This window comes from Callorhinus ursinus, unplaced genomic scaffold, assembly GCF_003265705.2.
Source record: "Callorhinus ursinus isolate GAN/ISIS: 27379988/994484 unplaced genomic scaffold, GSC_fseal_2.0 scaffold4, whole genome shotgun sequence".
Taxonomy (NCBI): Eukaryota; Metazoa; Chordata; class Mammalia; order Carnivora; family Otariidae; genus Callorhinus; species Callorhinus ursinus.
The window spans coordinates 71456140-71476213 of record NW_027397066.1 but is presented as its reverse complement, the minus strand read 5'-3'; the positions used below and the strand labels follow the sequence as shown (position 1 = coordinate 71476213).

The 20074-nt window shown below is 39.0% G+C and overlaps 1 protein-coding gene across 6 annotated transcripts in view; it reads left to right on the top strand.

Moving 5' to 3' along the window:
* ABCG2 (ATP binding cassette subfamily G member 2 (JR blood group)) overlaps positions 1 to 20074 on the top strand; it is a 138028-nt gene that overhangs the window by 76759 nt on the left and 41195 nt on the right. For all 6 annotated transcript variants that reach the window (XR_012377973.1, XM_025873410.2, XM_025873411.2 and 3 more), the window contains one exon: positions 18846 to 19067. Coding sequence is in view for 5 of the 6 variants with exons in the window: in XM_025873410.2 (XP_025729195.1) it covers positions 18865 to 19067 (203 nt within the window). In the remaining variant the exon portion in view is untranslated. The remainder of the gene's footprint in view (positions 1 to 18845; positions 19068 to 20074) is intronic.

Here is a 20074-nt window from a genome sequence, read left to right as displayed (position 1 = left end):
GAGCAGGGAGCCCGATGCGGGGCTCGATCCCAGGACCCTGGGAGCATGACCTGAGCCGAAAGCAGACGCCCAACAATTGAGCCATCCCGGCGCCCCTGGATGCTTCATTTATCTTTATTATGTTATTGTACCCATTATCAACAGTGTATTCATAATTCATCTTTTGTGTATCTGATTATAAATTTTATAGCATCTAATTTGACAATATAAATCCATTTGATTTGAATATGGTGGCGTGTGTGTATGTGTTTGTGCTGTGTGTACACTTTAGTTCCATCGGTCTTGGGAAACCGACTCTACAAATATATATAGACATAAATATATAAGGGTTATTTTTTTGCAAAGTGATACATACATGCCTCTTATTTATTAAATCACTGGCTTCAATGTTATGTAAAGATATTTGTAGGGGAGCCTGGGTGGCTTAGTCGTCTGCTTCGGCTCAGGTCATGATCCCAGGGTCCTGGGATCGAGCCCCACATCGGCTCCCTGCTCCGTGGGAGGCCTGCTTCTTCTTCCCCCACCCCCCCTGCTTGTGTTCCCTCTCTCGCTGTGTCTCTCTCTGTCAAATAAATAAATAAAATCTTAAAAAAAAATATTTGTAGACCAATTTCAGAATGGAGTTAAAATACTGTAAAAATTGCAGCTTAGTAAATGTCTTTGGGGACATCTGGGTGGTGTAGTTGATTGAGCATCCAACTCCTGGTTTCAGCTCCGGTCATGATCTCAGGGTCGTGAGATTGAGACCCGCATCAGGCTCCACACTCAGCATGGAGTCTGCTTGGATCTCACTCTCCCTCTCTGCCCTCCCTGCCATGCTGTCTCTCTCTCTTTCTCTCTCTAATAAATAAATAAATCTTTAAAAATAAGTGTTTTTGCAGTAGGTCTAGGATACAGAAAGGGATAAGAATGCAATTAGGACCAGCAGATGCTCTGGAAGGAAGGAAGCAGCAATAAGGTGAGAATGTGATTTTTGTGATAGGGAAATCTAGATGTGATTTAGGTTGTTTTTTATATACTAAAGAAGATAATGCTAATCCAATGGTAGCAACACATATGTCCAGAAAGCTTCTGACCATAGGGAAAGATTAATGTTTACTTAGAGGCAGTTACTTTTGGTGACCCCTCTAAACCCAGTATACAGTCTTAACTGGAGATCAAGCACTTTGAGGTTAATATGGTGCTGAGGTTGTTGTATTTTCTTTATTTTATAATTACTACTATATATTTTTTGTTTTGTCTTGGAGTAATGCATTGTTCCATATTGGTGTTAGAAATAAAAAGTTTGTTGTCTTTTTTTTGTGTGTATGGGCATAGTGTGCTTTAGCTGGATGGTGTGCCTTAGTTATACCTGTCTAATCTCTCGATGTGTGACTCATGAATTTCTGAAGCCCTGCTGTCTCCCAGAGGAAGATTTTGGAATCCTAGTGAAGAACTGTGCAGCTTCTACGCAGTGTGAATCACAGACTTAATCCCATCACAATGAGGACACTCTTTGTATGCACACACTTCTAAAATGTGATTGTATTGGTAAATTTTAGCCATCTTCCTTGCATGGGCATGGGTGGTCTTTGGGGCACTTTAGTTCCAGTTGGTGCCTTTTATTAGCAGAAAATCTCACAAAAAAATCTCTTAGAGATTTTCATCTTTAGCCAATGTCCTATTTAAATTTGGTATGTTGGGGCGCCTGGGTGGCTCAGTCGGTTGAGCGACTGCCTTCGGCTCAGGTCATGATCCTGGAGTCCTGGGATCGAGTCCCACATCGGGCTCCCTGCTCAGCGGAGAGTCTGCTTCTCCCTCTGACCCTCTTCCCTCTCGTGCTTTCTATCTCTCATTCTCTCTCTCTCAAATAAATAAATAAAATCTTAAAAAAAAAATAAATTTGGTATGTTATTTGATTCTCTTTATAAGTCTTAGGAAAAGATTAGTGGCCTTCTCAGTGCTAAACCTCAAATGGGGATGGTAATAGAGGTGATTGCTGGCATTAGAACTGGCATATTTTGGCTTCTGAAGACATGGAGAGATACCTCAAGAGATTTATTAAGTCAAGATGTAAGGGTTATAAATTACTTGTACCTTGTATTTTTGTTTTCACTGCTTTCACCAATTTAAGGAAATAGGATTTTGGCTAATTATTACCATTCATTGTGTTCACAGGTTAAAACTAAGCTATTTAGGGGCACCTGGGTGGCTCAGTTGGTTAAGCAGCTACCTTCGGCTCAGGTCATGATCCTGGAGTCCTGGGATCGAGCCCCACGTCGGGCTCCCTGCTCAGCGGGGAGTCTGCTTCTCCCTCTGCTCCTCACCCCGCTCTTGTCCTCTCTCTCACTTTCTGTCTCTCTCAAATAAATAAATAAAATCTTAAAAAAAAAACAAACCTAAGCTATTTACCTTTAATTTTCTTGGTGCCAATCTTTAGGTGGTTCCTACTTCTCCAGTTTCTAAAATTGAATAGAGTGTTATACCTGTGATAGCAATAGAGCAGGTTTTGGGTAGAGAAACATTACTTAGCTATTACTTTGGTTTCTAGCAGCTTTACTACAATATCCCCAGGTGTGGTTTTCTTTTATTTATCCTGCTTTGATGTTCCTAGAGCCTCTTCAGTATGTGGCTTAATAACTTCATCAGTTTTAGAAAATGCGTGGTCGGTATTTCTTTTCTTTTTCTAAAGATTTTATTTATTTATTAGAGAGCGAGCGAGAGAGAAACAGCATGAGAGGGGAGAGGGTCAGAGGGAGAAAAAGGCTCCCCGCTGAGCCAGGAGCCCGATGTGGGACTCCATCCCTCCAGGATCATGACCTGAGCTGAAGGCAGTCGCTTAACCAACTGAGCCACCCAGGCACCCGTGGTCAGTATTTCTTAAAATGTTGATTCTGCTTCAGTTTTTCCACTCCCAGGTCTCTAGTTACATGTATGCCAGAACGTTTTCATCATATCCCTAATGTTTCTTAGGCTCCTTTTTTTTTTTTTTTTTTGGAAGATTTATTTATTTGTTTTAGAGAGAGAGAAAGAGAGAGCATGAGCAGGAGGGTGCAGAGGAGAGAGTCTCAAGCAGACTCCATGCTGGGCATGGAGCCCAACATGGGGCTCAATCTCATGACCCTGAGATCATGACCTGATCCAAAACCAATAGTTGGATGCTTAACTGACTGCGCTACCCAGGCACCCCTTTTAGACTCTTTTATGTAATTTTCATCCTTTTCAGTCTGGAGGACCGCCCCCCCATGTTGATAATTTTCATCCATGCTTCAATCTGGTTGTTTTCTGCATACTAGTCTACCAGTTCCACTAATTCTGTTTTCCAATCTGTGCCTAAACTGCTATTAAACTCATCTGTTGATTTTTGTTTTGTTTTAAATATAGATTCTAGTTCTTTGGTGACTATCTTTTCATTCATTTTCTTAAAGATAAAGATATTATATATCTATAACGATATGGCAATGTCTGATGACTCTAGTCTGCATTACCTGTGGGTCTATTTCTATTTTCTTGTTTTTGGAACATCAGGATCTATTTTCTGGCATGTCTGGTAATTTTTGATTGAAAATTTGGATGATGATATCTTTCAGAGTGGATTTAACTTTCTTCTTGCACGCAAATCAAGTATAAATGGATCACTTTGAGTAGAAGTTGATCTGTTTCTGGGTTGTCTGTATTCTCAGAGCATAGCCCTTCTGGGACCTCGAAAGCTTAAGGTTTCCAACTGCTAACTTGCAACTCCAAATTTTACCTCTGTAGCCCTAGGAGGTGTTGATGCAAAATGAACAAACCTTTTTAAAAGTTTGAAGGAGAGTCTTTGTCTGGTTTTGGAATCAGGATAATGCTGGCCTCATAGAATGAGTTTGGAAGTTTTCCTTCCATTTATATTTTTTGAAATAGCTTGAGAAGAATAGGCATTAACTCATTTAAATGTTGAGTAGAATTCCCCTGTGAGGCCACATGAAACCATGCTCAATTTCTTGGCATATAATATTTTGTAATAGTTTGAGAAGGATAGGTATTAACTCTTATTTAAATGTTTGGTAGAATTCTCCTGTGAAGCCGTATGAAGCCATGCTCAATTTGTTGGCATATAATTTTTCATAATATTCTCTTATAATTGTTTGCATTTTTGTGGTGTTGGTTTCTATTTCTCCTCTCTCATTTGTGATTTTAGTTATTTGGGTCCTTTCTCTTCTTTCTGATTAGTTTGACTACAGGTTTATCGATTTTATTAATTTTTTCAAAGAACCAGCTCCTGGTTTCATTGATCTGTTCTCCTGTTTTGTTTTTTTCTTTGTTTCTGTATCATTTATTTCTGCTTTGATCTTTATTATTTCCCTTCTTCTGCAGGCTTTAGGCTTTATTTGTTCTTTCTCAAGCTCCTTTGGGTGTAAAGTTAGGTTGCATATTTGAGATTTTTCTTGAGGTAGGCCTGTGTTGCGATGTACTTCCCTCTTATGACTGACTGCTTTTGCTGCATCCCAGGGGTTTTGGAGTGTCATGTGTTCATTTTCATTTGTTTCCATGTATTTTTTTCTTTCTTCTTTAATTTTCTGGTTGATCCATTCATTCTTTAGTTGAATGTTCTTTAGCCTCCACGTATTTGTGGTCTTTCCAAATTTTTTCTTGTGATTGACTTCAAGTTTCATAGCATTGTGGTCTGAAAATATGCATGGTCTTTTTTGTACTTGGTGAGGCCTGATTTATGACCTAGTATTTGATCTATTCTGGAGAATGTCCCATGAGCCCTTTAAAAGAATGTGTATTCTGCTGCTTTAGGATGAAATGTTCTGAATATATCTGTTAAGCCCATCTGGTCCAGTGTGTCATTCAAAGCCATTGTTTCTTTGCTGATTTTCTGCTTAGATGATCTGTCCATTGATGTAAATGGGGTGTTAAAGTCCCCTATTATTATTATATTATTATCGATGAGTTCCTTTATGTTTGTTAATTGTTTTATATATTTGGGTGCTCCCAAGTTGGGGGCATAAATATTTACAATTGTTAGATCTTCCTGTTAGATAGACCCCTTTATTATGATACAATGCCCTTTTTCATCTCTTGTTACAGTCTTCAGTTTAAAATCTAGTTTATCCCCTAAAAAGAGAACTACAAGCCAATATCTCTGATGAACATGGATACAAAAATTCTCAACAAAATACTAGCAAATTGGATCCAACAGTACACTAGAAGAATCATTCACCACAGTCAAGTGGGATTTATTCCTGGGCTGCAAGGGTGGTTCAGTATTTGCAAATCAATGAGCCTGATACACCACATTAATAAATGCAAGAATAAGAACCATATGATCCTCCCAATAGATGCAGAAAGTACAAAGTACAGCATCCCTTCTTAATAAAAACCCTCAACAAAGTAGGGATAGAGGGAATATACCTCAACATTAAAGGCCATATATGAAAAACCCACAGCTAAAATAATCCTCAATGGGGAAAAACTGATAGCTTTTCTTCTATGGCCAGGAACAAGACAAGGATGTCCACTTCCACCACTGTGATTTAACATAGTCCTGGAAAGTCTAGCCTCAGCAATCAGACAACAAAAGGAAATAAAAGGCACCCAAATTGGCAAGGAAGAAGTCAAATTTTCACTATTTGCAGATAGCATACTCTATGTAGAAAACCCAAGACTCCACCAAAAAATTGCTAGAACTGATACACAAATTCATTAAAGTTGCAGGATACAAAATCAATGTACAGAAATCTGTTGCATTTCTCTACACCAATAATGAAGCAGCAGAAAGAAAAATCAAGGAATTGATCCCATTTACAGTTGCACCAAAAACCATAAGATACCTAGGAATAAACCTAATCAAAGAGCTAAAAGATCTACACTTTGAATATTATAGAACACTTACGGAAGAAATTGAAGATGACACAAAGAAATGGAAAAACAGTCAATGCTCATGGATTGGAAGAACAAATATTGTTGAAATGTCTATATTATCCTAAGCAATCTACACATTTACTGCAATCCCCTTCAAAATACCAACAGCATTTTTCACAGAGCTAGAACAAACAATCCTAAAATTTGTATGGAACTACAAAAGACCCTGAATAGCCATAGTAATCCTGAAAAAGAAAAGCCAAGCTGGAGGCACCATGATTCCGGACTTCCATGTTATATTACAAGGGGGTAGTGATCAAAACAGTTTGGTACTGGCACAAAAACAGACACAGAGATCCATGGAACAGAATAGAAAACCGAGAAATGGACCCGTAACTATATGGTCAACTAATCTCTGACAAAGCAGGAAAGAATATCCAATGGCAGAAAGTCTCTTCAACAAATGGTGTTGGGTAAACTGGACACCAACATGCAGAAGAATGAAACTGGACCACTTACTTACACCAGACACAAAAATAAATTCAAAATGGATGAAAGACAAAACGTGAGACAGGAAACCATCAAAATCCTTGAGGAGAACACAGGTGGTCACCTCTTTGCGTCGACCATAGCAACTTCTTACTAGATATGTCTCCTGAGGCAAGGGAAACACAAGCAAAAATAAACTATTGGGACTTCACCAAAAGCTTCTGCACAGTGAAGGAAACAATCAAAAAAACTAAAGCAACCTTCAGAATAGGAGCATATATTTGCAAATGACATATCTGATAAAGGGTTAGTATCCAAAATAAATAAAGAACTTACCAAACTCAACACCCAAAAAAAACAAATAATCCAGGTAAAATATGGGCAGAAGACATGACTAGACATTTTCCCAAAGAAGACATCCAAATGGCTAACAGACACATGAAAAGAAAATTTCAAAGAGAAAGGAAAAGAGTTTTATTCAAGCCCAAGTTAGGACAGCTGCCTGGGATGCATAATCTTCACAAAGAGAGAGTGCTTCGGGGAAGGAACATTTGGTGCAGGGTTATATATGGTTTTTACATAAAGGGAAACAAATCATGGTGATGAAGGACATTCCTTGAATGTCACAGATTTTATTTTATGTTTTTAGCGTGTACAAGCTGTATGACTTTAATCTTATGGGAATTGTGGAGGTTTGTTTTGTTTTTCTTACCTTATGTTTGGAATACTCCTTTGTAATTTTTTGAATGAAGCAGATACACAGTGTGTGCTCTAGGCAGAAAGAGAGCCTATGCTGTATGGTTTTGCTGAGTCATTTTGACCTTGGTGGGAAATGTTAAAGTGTAGCTTCCTGGAAGCCTAAGAGCAGGGCCCACAAACATTAAAAGGTGAAAATTTCCTTTATCATTTCCCCCTTAAAAAAATTTTTTTTTTTTTTAAGTAAACTCTACACTCATTGTGGGGCTTGAACTCATGACCTCAAGATCTAGAGTCATATGGTCTACTGGCTAAGCCAGCCATGCACCCTACATTTCCTCCTTTTGATCAATATTCTTTCCCTAGGAAGCACTAATGATCAGCTTTATGTTTTTGTTTCTTAGTGCCAGGGTGACTGGCTTGTCTGTCCTGGGTCCCTTAAGTCCCTTGTTGCTAGGTATGAAAAAAAATTTTATATATATATATATATTTTTTTTTTTTACCTAGGGGTTCTTTCTTTTTTTTTTTTTTGACAGAGAGAGACACAGCGAGAAAGGGAACACAAGCAGGGGGAGTGGGAGAGGGAGAAGCAGGCTTCCCGCTGAGCAGGGAACCTGATGCGGGGCTCAATCCCAGGACCCTGGGACCATGACCTGAGCCGAAGGCAGACGCTTAACCGACTGAGCCACCCAGGCGCCCCTACGTAGGGGTTCTTAATGCGGGGAACTTATTGTAATGTAAGTGGTGGGAAGCTTAAAATTTATATATGTTCTCTATTAAGTCCAGTTGACAAGCAAACGTAGTACGTGTGCTTGGCTTAGGTTGTCTGGTTTTGCATTTGGCATAGAGTTTATAACAAAGATACACAGTAAAAGAATTCCACGAAGTACAATTTGAAGGAACCAGTGTGACATTGGACAGGAGAAAAACCCAAAGAATCCTTTACATACATCTTGATAAAAGGGTAGGGAAATTTATGATTATTTACAAGGAAAGATGGAACATGTGCACTGAGCAAACATATATGTAACATATATTCCCATGTTTACTTTGGGGGTGGACAGTTAACATCAGAACGAGGGAAAATTCTGTCCACGACCAAGAGGGTATCTTAGGGCTCTGAAAGCTGGTATATAACCTGGCTGGGCTCATTGTCTCAGGTATGGAATTCAGGGTCTTGCTGTTCACAGGCTGGAACCATATTAGTTGACCTGGAGTCGAGCCTTCTGCAGAGACAGCTAGTGAGTTTGTTAGTGGGGTCTGAAAAGACACAACATCTGATTAGGGGGAAACAGTTCTCTGAAAAACAAGCTTTAAACTTTCTGCTAGTTTTAACTTCATTAACCCTGGGGGGCACAGTTTCAATTCTCCCTTGAATTGTGGTCATTTCTCAACCTTGGATTGGGATGATGAACTGTCTGGGTACTTTATCTCCTCAGGTGAAGCAGGTTTCCGATAAGGAGCAATTTTTGTAAATCTTAGCTGTAATATGCCTATGTGCAGGGTTAAGCAGAAGTTTTTTTGTTGTGTTGTTTTGTTTTAACCTATAGGTAACAATAGCAAGAGAAATAGAAGCAATAGGAGTCAGGCTAAGTTTTTCTCTGTTATAATTCCCCATTGTCAATGTTTTATTTCATTTTTCTGGAGCAAGGGCAGAGGTCTGTCTTCTGTAACTGTTTCAGACTGATTTAGGGCACAGTGGGGCTTTGGAATAAAAGGATTTTGACATGGTGGGATGTAACTTTTGGTCCCTTGTTTTAATGGAGGGCGTATCAGAGGTAGTTGCTCATCTGAGAACTTGGATATTTTCCTACATAGTTTGGCACTATATAACATCATTAACTTTATCCTGAAGTATATTCCAAGCAATAGCAATAGTATAGTTAAACCCAATTTTTTCATTCCCTCTAAAATTGATCTGATACCAATGGTTATCCAAGAGAATATCACTAAACCAGTCCCAGCCACCTTGAAAAGAAAAGTAGGGGGAGTGTGGTGGTCAAGAGCCTATTGTAGCCAAGTGGTTCACTGTTTGATTTTATTTATATGGGTTCTTATTTCAGAGGAGGAGTTAATATGGGTGTGGCAGGGGTATCTGCTGTCATATAGACTTCGCCTTGTTCAGCAGGCAATCAGGTAAATTACTAAGAGGCATTTCTATGGAAACCAGAGAAAAACCAGGTTAATGGTTGGAACAAATTATAAACCCAGGATCTGAGTTCTGAAGGCTGCCAGTGTGGTTTCTAGATGTCAGGCTCAAGTGGAATGGGAGCAGGCAGCAGCAATCTGATGGATTTTTCTGCTTTGTTGTTAGCATGTCTCTCTCTGGTGATCCTTCTGAGTGATAGGCACTAAGACGGTCTACATATATTATAGTGTATATATTATACTATATAAATACAGCAGTTTCTCTAAAGTTTATCTCAAGTTGTCTGGCCTCGGTTTGTAAGGCTTTAGGAAAAAGGGCAGTTTTCATTCTTAATGATTTTAAGATAAGAGAATGGGAGAAGATTAGAAACCTTGGTTTAGAGAGTCATAGCCAGATACTGGAGGAAATCAGAAGAATTCAGGATCCAACCCAGTTTTATAGGCAAACAACACACACTCAAAGATAATTAATCAGAACTAAACCTAATATCCACAAAGGTGTGTTGTTAAGTTACAATCTTTCTCTCAAAAGTGACCCTCATTCCTGTCAAAGATAGAAATTAAGATTAATTTGTTTGTAAAATAAGTCCAGTTTTAACAAACTTGGCCTAATTATTTACACAAGTACAGCAAGAATAATAATTAAACATATAGGTTCTTTTAAAATCTGCTTTTTTGGAACTTTTATAAGGAATTTCAGATTGCACCTTTAATACTTTTTAAGGCCAAGAGCCAAACCAAATATTTGCCATCAGATACTACTGCAATATCTATAGATGTCAATGAGTTCCTCTCTTCTTGAGGTCCTCCAAATATCCTGAGGTTTCCTGCATCTGCCAGAAGTGACATTCTTGACTCACCTAGTAAGGCTGCTGGGAGCTCTGTAAGCGAGGTATCAGGCCAACATCTCCAAGGGGCTTTATTGGTTCCATTCAGTCAACCATACTTCCTTAAAGCTGTCTGGTCATATCTGAGTCTATGAATGTCTCTCTCAAATATGACATTCCAACCAAAGCCTTGGTGATACAACCAGTGTTTCCAATAGTGTCCTGTAACAAGGGGAACAGATTCTGATTGAACTTACATAAATAATTGCCATGAAAGCAAGAATAACCACTGAGCGTTTCTAAATTCTGAAGTTTTCAGGTAGGGAGAAAAGATAAATGTTTTAATATGTTCAAAAAGGAATATTTTATCATATTTTTGTAAGCCATAGATATCTTAAAGAGAAGTTTCCTTAAATCTGAAAGAGCAGAGAACCAACAGTTTTAAACCAGAGTTATAAAAACTGTAATTCTTTTTTCTTAATTCACTTAGTCCCATGTAATTAATTTCAGTTTTGTTAAGAGTGCCATTTCTTTGTTAGTGCTGGAAATTCTTAGTTGAGTTTTGTGATCTTCAGGGTATCAGAAACCTGTATTTGTCAAAAGTCCTTTTTGTGAATTTCCTTGAAGTTGAAACACATTCTGCAAGAGCATCAGAATAATAACTGTAAATGACAAAAGACTAAAAAATGGACATGGTTAAAGATCTGATGAGAGTTCATTATAATGCGGTTGACAAGGAAATCTGGTTATTTCTGTGATACACAACATTTTAACATTTCAGTAATTAGAATTTTAAGTGATGACACTATACTGGGGCATATTAAAACTTTAGGAATTTTATATAATTTCTGGAATAGTTATGTAGCATTTACCCACATAATATAACCTAAGAAGGTTCATCATATTTGTTTGACAGTGTTTCCCATGTAACCTGACATACAAATAAACAAGCCTAATTAGTCAATAAACTTTTATTTAGAATTTAAAGTTTTGGGAAGTTTGTTAAGAATATGAAAAAGATTTTAAAGCACATGCCTAAATAGGATTAGAGATCATTGCAAAACTTAAAATTTAGTAATCTGTTTAAAGTGGCAGTAAGAGATTCTTACCTAGTTCTTAGCAAACCTCAGCTCCTTTAATATTGACACATTTTAGTATTAAGTAATTAAAGACCTGATAAAAACAAATATAGAAACTTTGTTTTACTGATAAAGAAAAGATAAAAAAAACACTTTGTAATTTCTTATCAAGAGCAGACCAACAATCCAAGGAAACCTTGTCTTTTTTAAGAGAGAAAAACCACATTTTCATTTCATACCAGTGTACTTTTTTTTTTTCAGTTTAAGTTTTTATTTCATTTCCAGTTAGTTAACTTACAGTGTTATATTAGTTTCAGGTGTACAATATAGTGATTCAACACTTCCATACAACCGCCTGGTGCTCATTACAAGTACACTCTTTAATCCCCATCACCTATTTAACCCCTCCCCCCAGCCTTTATCCCTTTGGTAACCATTAGTTTGTTCTCTATAATTAAGATTTTATTTTTAAGTAATCTCTACACCCAACGTAGGGCTTAAACTCACAAGCCTGAGATCAAGAGTTGCACACTCCACTGACTGAGCCAGCCAGGAGCCCCAAGATTTATCTATTTATTTGAGAGAGAGAGCAAGAGAGAGCACGAGTACAAGCTGGGAAAGGGGTGGAGGGAGAGAATATCCAAGCCGACTCCCGCTGAGCGCTGAGCCTGATGCTGAGGTGAGGTGGGGGGGGGGGGTGCTCAGTCTCACCAGCCATGAGATCAGGACCTGAGCCGAAACCAAGAGTTGGACACTTAACGGACTGAGCCACCCAGGCGCCCAAGAGTCTATTTCTTGATTTCTCGCTCTCATTTTTTCCCTTTGCTCCTTTGTTTTATTTTTTAAATTCCACATATGAGTGAAATCACATGGTATTTGTCTTTCTCTGACTTATTTTGCTTAACAAAGTACTCTCTAGCTCCATGTCATTGCAAATGACAAGATTTCATTTTTTATTGCTGAAGAATATTTTATTGTATACATATACCACTTCTTCTTTATCCATTCATCAATTGATGGATACTAGGGCTGCTTCCATATCTTGGCTATTGTAAATAATGCTGCTATAAACATAGGGGTGCATGTATCCCTTTGAATTAGTGTTTTTGGATTTGAGTAAATACCCAGTAGTGCAGTTACTGGATCATAGGGTACTTCCATTTTTAACTTTTGAGGAACCTGCATACTGTCTTCCAGGGTGGCTGCACCAGTTTGCATTCCCACCAACAGTGCACAAGGGTTCCTTTTTCTCCATTTCCTTGCCCAAACCTGTTGTTTCTTCTGTTGTTGAGTTTGACCATTCTGACAGGTGTGATGTGATTTGCATCTCCCCGATGATAAGTGATGATGAACATCTTTTCATGTGTCTGTTGGCCATCTGTATGTCTTCTTTGGAGAAATGTCTGTTCCTGTCTTCTGCCTATTTTTAAATTGCATTATTTGTTTTTTGGGTGTTGAGTTGTATCAGTTCTTTATATATTTTGGATACCAACCCTTTATTAGATATGTCATTTGCAAATATCTTCACGCATTGTAGGGTTGCCTTTAGGTTTGTTGATTATTTCCTTTGCTCTGCAGAAGCTTTTTATTTTGATGTAGCCCCAATAGTTTATTTTTGCTTGTTTCCCTTGCCTCAGGAGACATATCTTAGAAAAATGTTGCTATGGCCAATGTCAAAGAGGTTACTGTCTGTGTTCTCCTCTAGGATTTCTATGGTTTTGGGTCTCTCATTTAGGTCTTTCATCCATTTTGAATTTATTTTTGTGTCTGGTGTAAGTAAGTGGTCCAGTTTCATTCTTTTGCACATTGCTATTCAGTTTACCCAACACCATTTGTTGAAGAGAGTGTCTTTTTGCCATTGGATATTGTTTCCTGCTTTGTTGCAGATTAATGAACCATATAGTTGTGGTTTCATTTCTGGGTTTTCTGTTCCATTCTGTTGACCTATGTGTCTTAATTTTGTGCCAGTATCATACTGTTTGGTTACCACAGCTTTGTAATATAACTTGAAGTCTGAATCCTGATGCCTCCAGCTTTGCTTTTCTTTTTCAAGATTCCTTGGGCTATTCAGGGTCTTTTGTGGTACCATACAAATTTTAGGATTCTTTGTTCTAGTTCTGTGAAAAATGCTGCTGGTGTTTTGATAGGGCTTGCGTTTTTAAAGGCCAGAGGCAGATTCCGAGTTTGGACTAACTTTCCTTTATCTCCATCTCCTGTCTCTCCCTCCTGCGAAACAGGCTTCTTCCTGGGTTGCTTCTCAGCGCCCTGGAGGGGGGCGGGAGCAGCCAGTGGGTTGGGCAGTGGTTCTGCTATTTGTGTCTGGCCAGGTGGTTGTAGGATTTCCAGTGGCTGCCTTTCTCCCTTCCCCATTTCCTCATTATTTTGACTGTTGGGAAGGGGGTCAGGTGTCTTAAATTTTTGTCTATTCTTATCTCTTTGGATCATCAGTTGGGTTCCTTCCTGTGAGGCATCTTTGTTTTCGAGTAACATAAAAGCCTGAATGTAAGGAATTTTATCCCAGATCATGTGAACCTGAAAAACATTTGAGTTATTTTTATCTTTGAGTTTTAGAACGCCCAATTTCTACAAGCTCTTGCCTTTAAACTTAATTAAATAGAGCTCCTTTACAAATTAATTTTAGCAATACCATCTGGAGGTAGAGAAAATATCTCATTTGTAACGCATATGGATACATATACACAAATGAGATGCAAACCAAATTTAGCCTCTGTTTCAGTAATATTTGTGGAGAGGATATGAAAGACCCACTTTCCAGATATCTTCCTTTTATTAAAGCAAATCTGATTGTAAAATAGCATTATAATTTATGGATCCATTAAATAGTTATTTTCCATTGCCAGTTAGAACATGATCAGTTTTATCCACAGATAGCAACAAAGAAGCCAGGTGAAGCCCAGAGTACCTTCTTGAGCTTTGGTTCCTCCCCAAAAGCCAGGAGCTTCACTGGTTAAATCAAACAGCTTCCTAGTTTCTGACTGCTTAGTTTTACAGCTGGCTTTCTTTAACTATGTACACAAGAAAACTAATCCAGGGGCGCCTGGGTGGCTCAGATGGTTGAGCGTCTGCCTTCGGTTTGGGTCATGATCCCAGGGTTCTGGGATCGAGCCCCACATGGGGCTCCTGGCTCAGCGGGGAGCCTGCTTCTCCCTCTCCCTCTGCCTCTCCACCAGCTCATGCTCTCTGTCTCTGTATCTCTGTCTCAAGTGAATGAACAAAATCTTTAACAAAACAAAAAACAAAAAACAAAAAAACAAACTAATCCGGTCCAAAGAACTGCATTTGGGATCTGAGACTCAGGTTATCCTTAAATATTCCCATTAGTAAGCACTTGCAAGTATATGCTCCATATGTATTCTACATATAGCCTGTCAGAGTTTTCTGTGGGTGGTGGTTGTTTTTCTAGGGGCTGTTCAGCTTTTGAAGCATGGTTCCCCATTCCTTTTGGTTTCAGTTTTCTTTTTAGAATAAGGCTTGAATAAGATCTTTGAGGTTTTGCTGAGTCATTTTGACCTTGGTGGGAGATATTAAAGCATAGCTTCCTGAGAGCCCAGTAGCAGGGCCCACAAACGTTAAAAGTTGAAAATTTCCTTTATCATTGGCTGCTTAAATATTTCTTTTTGTAAAGATTTTACTTATTTATTTGACAGAGAGAGACAAAGCGAGAGAGGGAACACAAGCAGGGGGAGTGGGAGAGGGAGAAGCAGGCTTCCCGCGGAGCAGGGAGTCCGATTCGGGGCTGGATCCCAGGACCCTGGGACCACGACCTGAGCTGAAGGCAGACGCTCAACGACTGAGACACCCAGGCATCCTTGGCTGCTTAAATATTTGCTCAGTTTTTTAGCCTCTAGCAACTTCTTTCTGCCTGGTTTTTCTGAATTTTGCCCCACCCATGTCTGCGGAAAAGGCACAGAATGCTAGGTTTACCTCTGTGTTCCCTGCTTTCCAGGAATTTGGCCCTGCAAGTTCTGCTTTGGTTAGTCTCATCAGAGAGAACTTTTCAAATAGTTGCCCCTTATATTTTATCTATTTTCATGGTTGTTCTTAGGAGAATGCTTGGTTTGGAAAAGCTAGTCCATCATCATCATAGCCAGATAGAAAGTTCTTCATGGATAACTTTGATTTTTAAAAATTAAAGCTAGGATTGTCAACTATACTTCAATTAAAAAAAAAAAAACAAACCAAAAACAAAAAACTAAGTTTATGGACATTTCATATTTCAAACCTAGTTCATAAGCTATTAAATATGTTAATCTAAATCTTTTTAATCTAAATCTTTTATAACTTGTCTAATGAAGCATTTTTAAACTCCTTTTATAAATTTAATACTCAGTTTTTGGTTTAAATTCTTTACCTGATTCACTATTAGTTTGGTTTTCTAAATCATTTTTATACCTAATTCTAAATCTTCCTGGAATTTAAGTATAGTCACCCATTATGGAAGGGATTGTGTCATCCCAAAAAGTTTTGTTGGAGTTTATTTTCTTGGCTAATTGAGGGAGCATAACAACCAAGGGTATAAAGTCTGGAGCTATATCAGAGAAACTTCTCTTGTCCCTGACTGCCAGAATTAACCCCCTTTTTTGTAATAACTATGTCATAAACTCCAAAATAAAACAAAAACAAAAGCAGGGTGATGGTGATCATGTGGTCTGCCCCTAATCTTGAGTTGTCTCATAATCTGGTTTTCAAACCAGGCAAGTCTTTCTCCCATTCATCTTTCTTCTGCTTCATGAATTTTGATTAATTTTCATATTCTTTATTTACTTTCTAAATGTTTAATTGACAGCTAATTGGAATTTATGCATTCAGAGTTGTGTCTGCCTCCCTAATATAGTTCCCATGGTTGTTCTTATCACTGCAATATGGCCTATTCATTGGAAATGGAACTATATATTGCGTTCCAGTTTAAAACAGACTTGTTTTTAAAAAAATGCTTGGGTGCCTGGGTGGCTCAGTCATTAAGCGTCTGCCTTTGGCTCAGGTCATGATCCCAGGGTCCTGGGATCGAGTCCCACATCAGGCACCCTGCTCTGCAGGAAGCCTGCTTCTCCCTCTCCCACTCCCCCTGCTTGTGTTCCCTCTCTCTCGCTGTGTCTCTTTCTGTCAAATAAATAAATAAAATCTTTAAAAAAATTGAAAAAATAAAAAATGCTTAATATATTTTATTGAATCTACCATATCTCAAAAAAATTTTTTTAAAGATTTCATTTATTTATTTATTTATTTGAGAGAGAGAGTGTGAGCACACACATGGGAGGGGCAGAGGGTGAGGGAGAAGGAGAGAATCTGAAGCAGACTCTGCGCTGAGCACGGAGCCCATTGGACTCCATCCCAGGGCCGCAAGGACATGACCTGAGCCAGAATTAAGAGTCAGATGCTTAACTGTCTGAGCCGCCCAGGTGCCCCCAAAATATTTTTTAAAAATTTTATTTATTTATTTTTATTATTAACATATAATGTATTATTTGTTTCAGGGGTACAGGTCTGTGATTCATCAGTCTTACACAGTACACAGTGCTCACCACAACACATACCCTCCCCAATGTCTTATCACCCAGCCACCCAGCCACCCATCCCTCCCACCCCACTCCACTCCAGCAACCCTCAGTTTGTTTCCTGAGATTAAGAGTCTCTTATGGTTTGTCTCCCTCTCTGGTTTCTTCTTGTTCATCTTCTTTATCCATTCATCTGCTAATGGACATCTTTCTATGGTGCCAATTTATGATAACATTATCTGTTTTTATGGAGACAGAAAAGTCTATTCCACTTACTGCTGGATATAATTAAGTCAACAGCTATTACTTGAAACTATCTTCAGTATTATAACCCTATTTTATATATGCATAAGCATAAAGTATCTTTTGTTCTAAGGCAAAAAATTTTTAAATCAACTTATGTGTGTAGCATTCACATAAATGTTCATTTGATTGAACATCTTCTTTTTCCATTCAACTGTTGTTGGACATCTGGGCTCTTTCCATAGTTTGGCTATTGTGGACATTGCTGCTATAAACATTGGGGTGCAGGCACCCCTATGGATTAAATACATTTGTATATTTGGGGTAAATACCCAGTAGTGCAATTGCTGGGTCATAGGGTAGCTCTATTTTCAGCTTTTTGAGGAACCTCCATACTGTTTTCCAGAGTGGCTGCACCAGCTTGCATTCCCACCAACAGTGTAGGAGGGTTTCCCTTTCTCCACATCCCCGCCAACATCTGTCATTTCCTGACTTGTTAATTTTAGCCATTCTGATTGGTGTGAAGTGGTATCTTATTGTGGTTTAGATTTGTATTTCCCTGATGCCGAACGATGTTGAGCACTTTTTCATGTGTCTGTTGGCCATTTGGATGTCTTCTTTGCAGCAATGTCTGTTCATGTCTTCTGCCCATTTCTTGATTGGATTATTTGTTCCTTAGGTGTTGAGTTTGATAAGTTCTTTATAGATTTTGGATACTAGCCCTTTATCTGATACGTCATTTGCAAATATCTTCTCCCATTCTGTCGGTTGTCTTTTGGTTTGGTTGACTGTTTCCTTTGCCGCTTGTTGGGGCCCTGCTCGAAGAGAACTGGCCCAACTATGCCGCTGATCATGGTTTATGGCACCCCCAGCTGAGAGCCCATTCCTCGGCTCACTCTTTGTGGCTGGCTTTCCTGGTCTGATACCTGGGAGCTCTGTTACACTCAGGCACCCCCAGTCTTTCTGTGACCCCAAGGGTCCTGAGACCACACTGTCCCAGCGAGGGTTCCACCCCCCACTTAGCCACTGGATTGACATCCCTCAGCAGAGCCGACTTCTAAAAGTTTGGACCTTGTGCTCTGCTGCTCTATCACTTGCTGGTAGTGGCTGACAGAGGCCCCCTCCCCCGCCGTCTATCTTCCCAAATACCTCCTCAGATTCACTTCTCCGCACGTCCTACCTTCCAGAAAGTGGTTGCTTTTCTGTTCAAAGAGTTGCTGCTATTCTTTTCTTTGATCTCCTGTGAGTTCGTAGGTGTTCAGAATGGTTTGATCCCTGTCCAGCTGAATTCCTGGGACCAGACGAAATGCAGATCTCCTACTCCTCTGCCATCTCGGACCATGTCTGCCCCCAAAATATTTTTATTTAAGCATGTAATCAGTATAAAAATGACTAATGAGGTATCTTACATTCTTTTAAAGTTAGAGCTTCATTTTTATTTTTTTTAATTGAGATATAATTGACATATACCATTATGTTAGTTTCAGGTGTGCAACATAATGATTTAATATTGTGTATATTGTGAAATGATCACAAAAAGTCTAGTTAACATCTATCACACACAAAGTCACATTCTTTTTTCTTTTTTTCCTTTTTTTAGATTTTATTTATTTATTTGACAGAGAGAAACACAGCGAGAGAGGGAACACAAGCAGGGGGAGTGGGAGAGGGAGAAGCAGGTTTCCCGCTGAGCAGGGAGCCCGATGCGGGGCTCGATCCCAGGACCCTGGGATCATGACCTGAGCCAAAGGCAGCCGCTTAATGACTGAGCCACCCAGGCACCCCTCACATTCTTTTTTCTTGTGATGAGAACTTTCAAGATCTGCTGTTTTAACAACTTTCAAATATACAGTGCAGTGTTGTTATCTGTAGCCACCATGCTGCACATTATATTCCCAGGACTTACGTATTTTATAATTGGAAATGTGTACCAAAATGGACTTGTTTTAAGTGTACTCTTATTGGTGTTTACAATCTCATTTATCTGGACTATCAACTTACTGTTGCTTTTCCCTCTACAGAAAGGCCAAAACTCTCCAGATGTCTTCCAATAATGATCAAGTTTTTATCCCAATGTCACGAAGAAACACCAGTGACCTCTCCAGGATGACCTCCAACAACCCGAAGACATTTACTGAAGTAGCTGTGTTAAGTTTTCATAACATTTGCTATCGAGTAAAAGTGAAGAGTGGCTTTCTTCTTGGTCGAAAAACAGTTGAGAAAGAAATCCTGACAAATGTCAAGTATGTGCATGAATTTGTATTAAAATAGTTTATTGACATACAGTGAGCTTTACAGGTTTTTGCTTATTGCAAATAAAGGTGTTACAAACATTTGTGTGCAAGTCTAATCAGACATATAGACACATGCTTTTATTTCGTGTGGCTAACTTGGAGTGAAATGGCTGGGTCACATATTAGGTATATGGTTAGCTTTAAAGGAACTGCGAAACTGTTTTTATTTATTTTATTGAAAAATTTTTTAAAAGATTTTATTTACTTATTTGAGAGAGAGAGAGAGAGAGAGATCACAAGCAGGGGGAACGGCAGGCAGAGGGAGAGGGAGAAGGAGCCCGACATGGGGCTCGATCCCAGGACCCCGGGATCATGACCTGAGCCGAAGGCAGATGTGTAACAGACTAAGCCACCCAGGCACCCCTGCCAAACTGTTTTTTAAAGTGGTTGTTCCATGTGCATCAACTTTAGTTTGAGAAACTGAACAATTAATGTGTCATTTAGTTTTTTTCTGGGTATGCCCTGGGGTTCTCTAGCAAGCGACTGGCTGTATGTATGATTTACTAGTTCTTGGTCATGGGGATATAATTGTCATCTCTGGAGCTTTAGTTTTCTGATCTTTGAAACAGAGAAGATGTGCAGCTGTACCTTATGAGCCAGACACTTTTAGGTACTTATGCACTTTATGTCCTTTATGTTCTAGATGCTAGAGTCAGGTAGTTGAAATGACAGCATGCTGTAAAAGTACTTTGGTTTTCAAATACACTTGTTTTAAATGAGTGGTCGGTTTATTTTTATTTTTTATTTATTTATTTATTTTTAAAGATTTTATTTATTTATTTGACAGAGAGAGAGATAGCGAGAGCAGGAACACAAGCAGGGGGAGTGGGAGAGGGAGAAGCAGGCTTCCAGCGGAGCAGGGAGCCCGATGTGGGACTCAGTCCCAGGACCCTGGGATCATGACCTGAGCCGAAGGCAGACGCTTAATGACTGAGCCACCCAGGCACCCCGGTCAC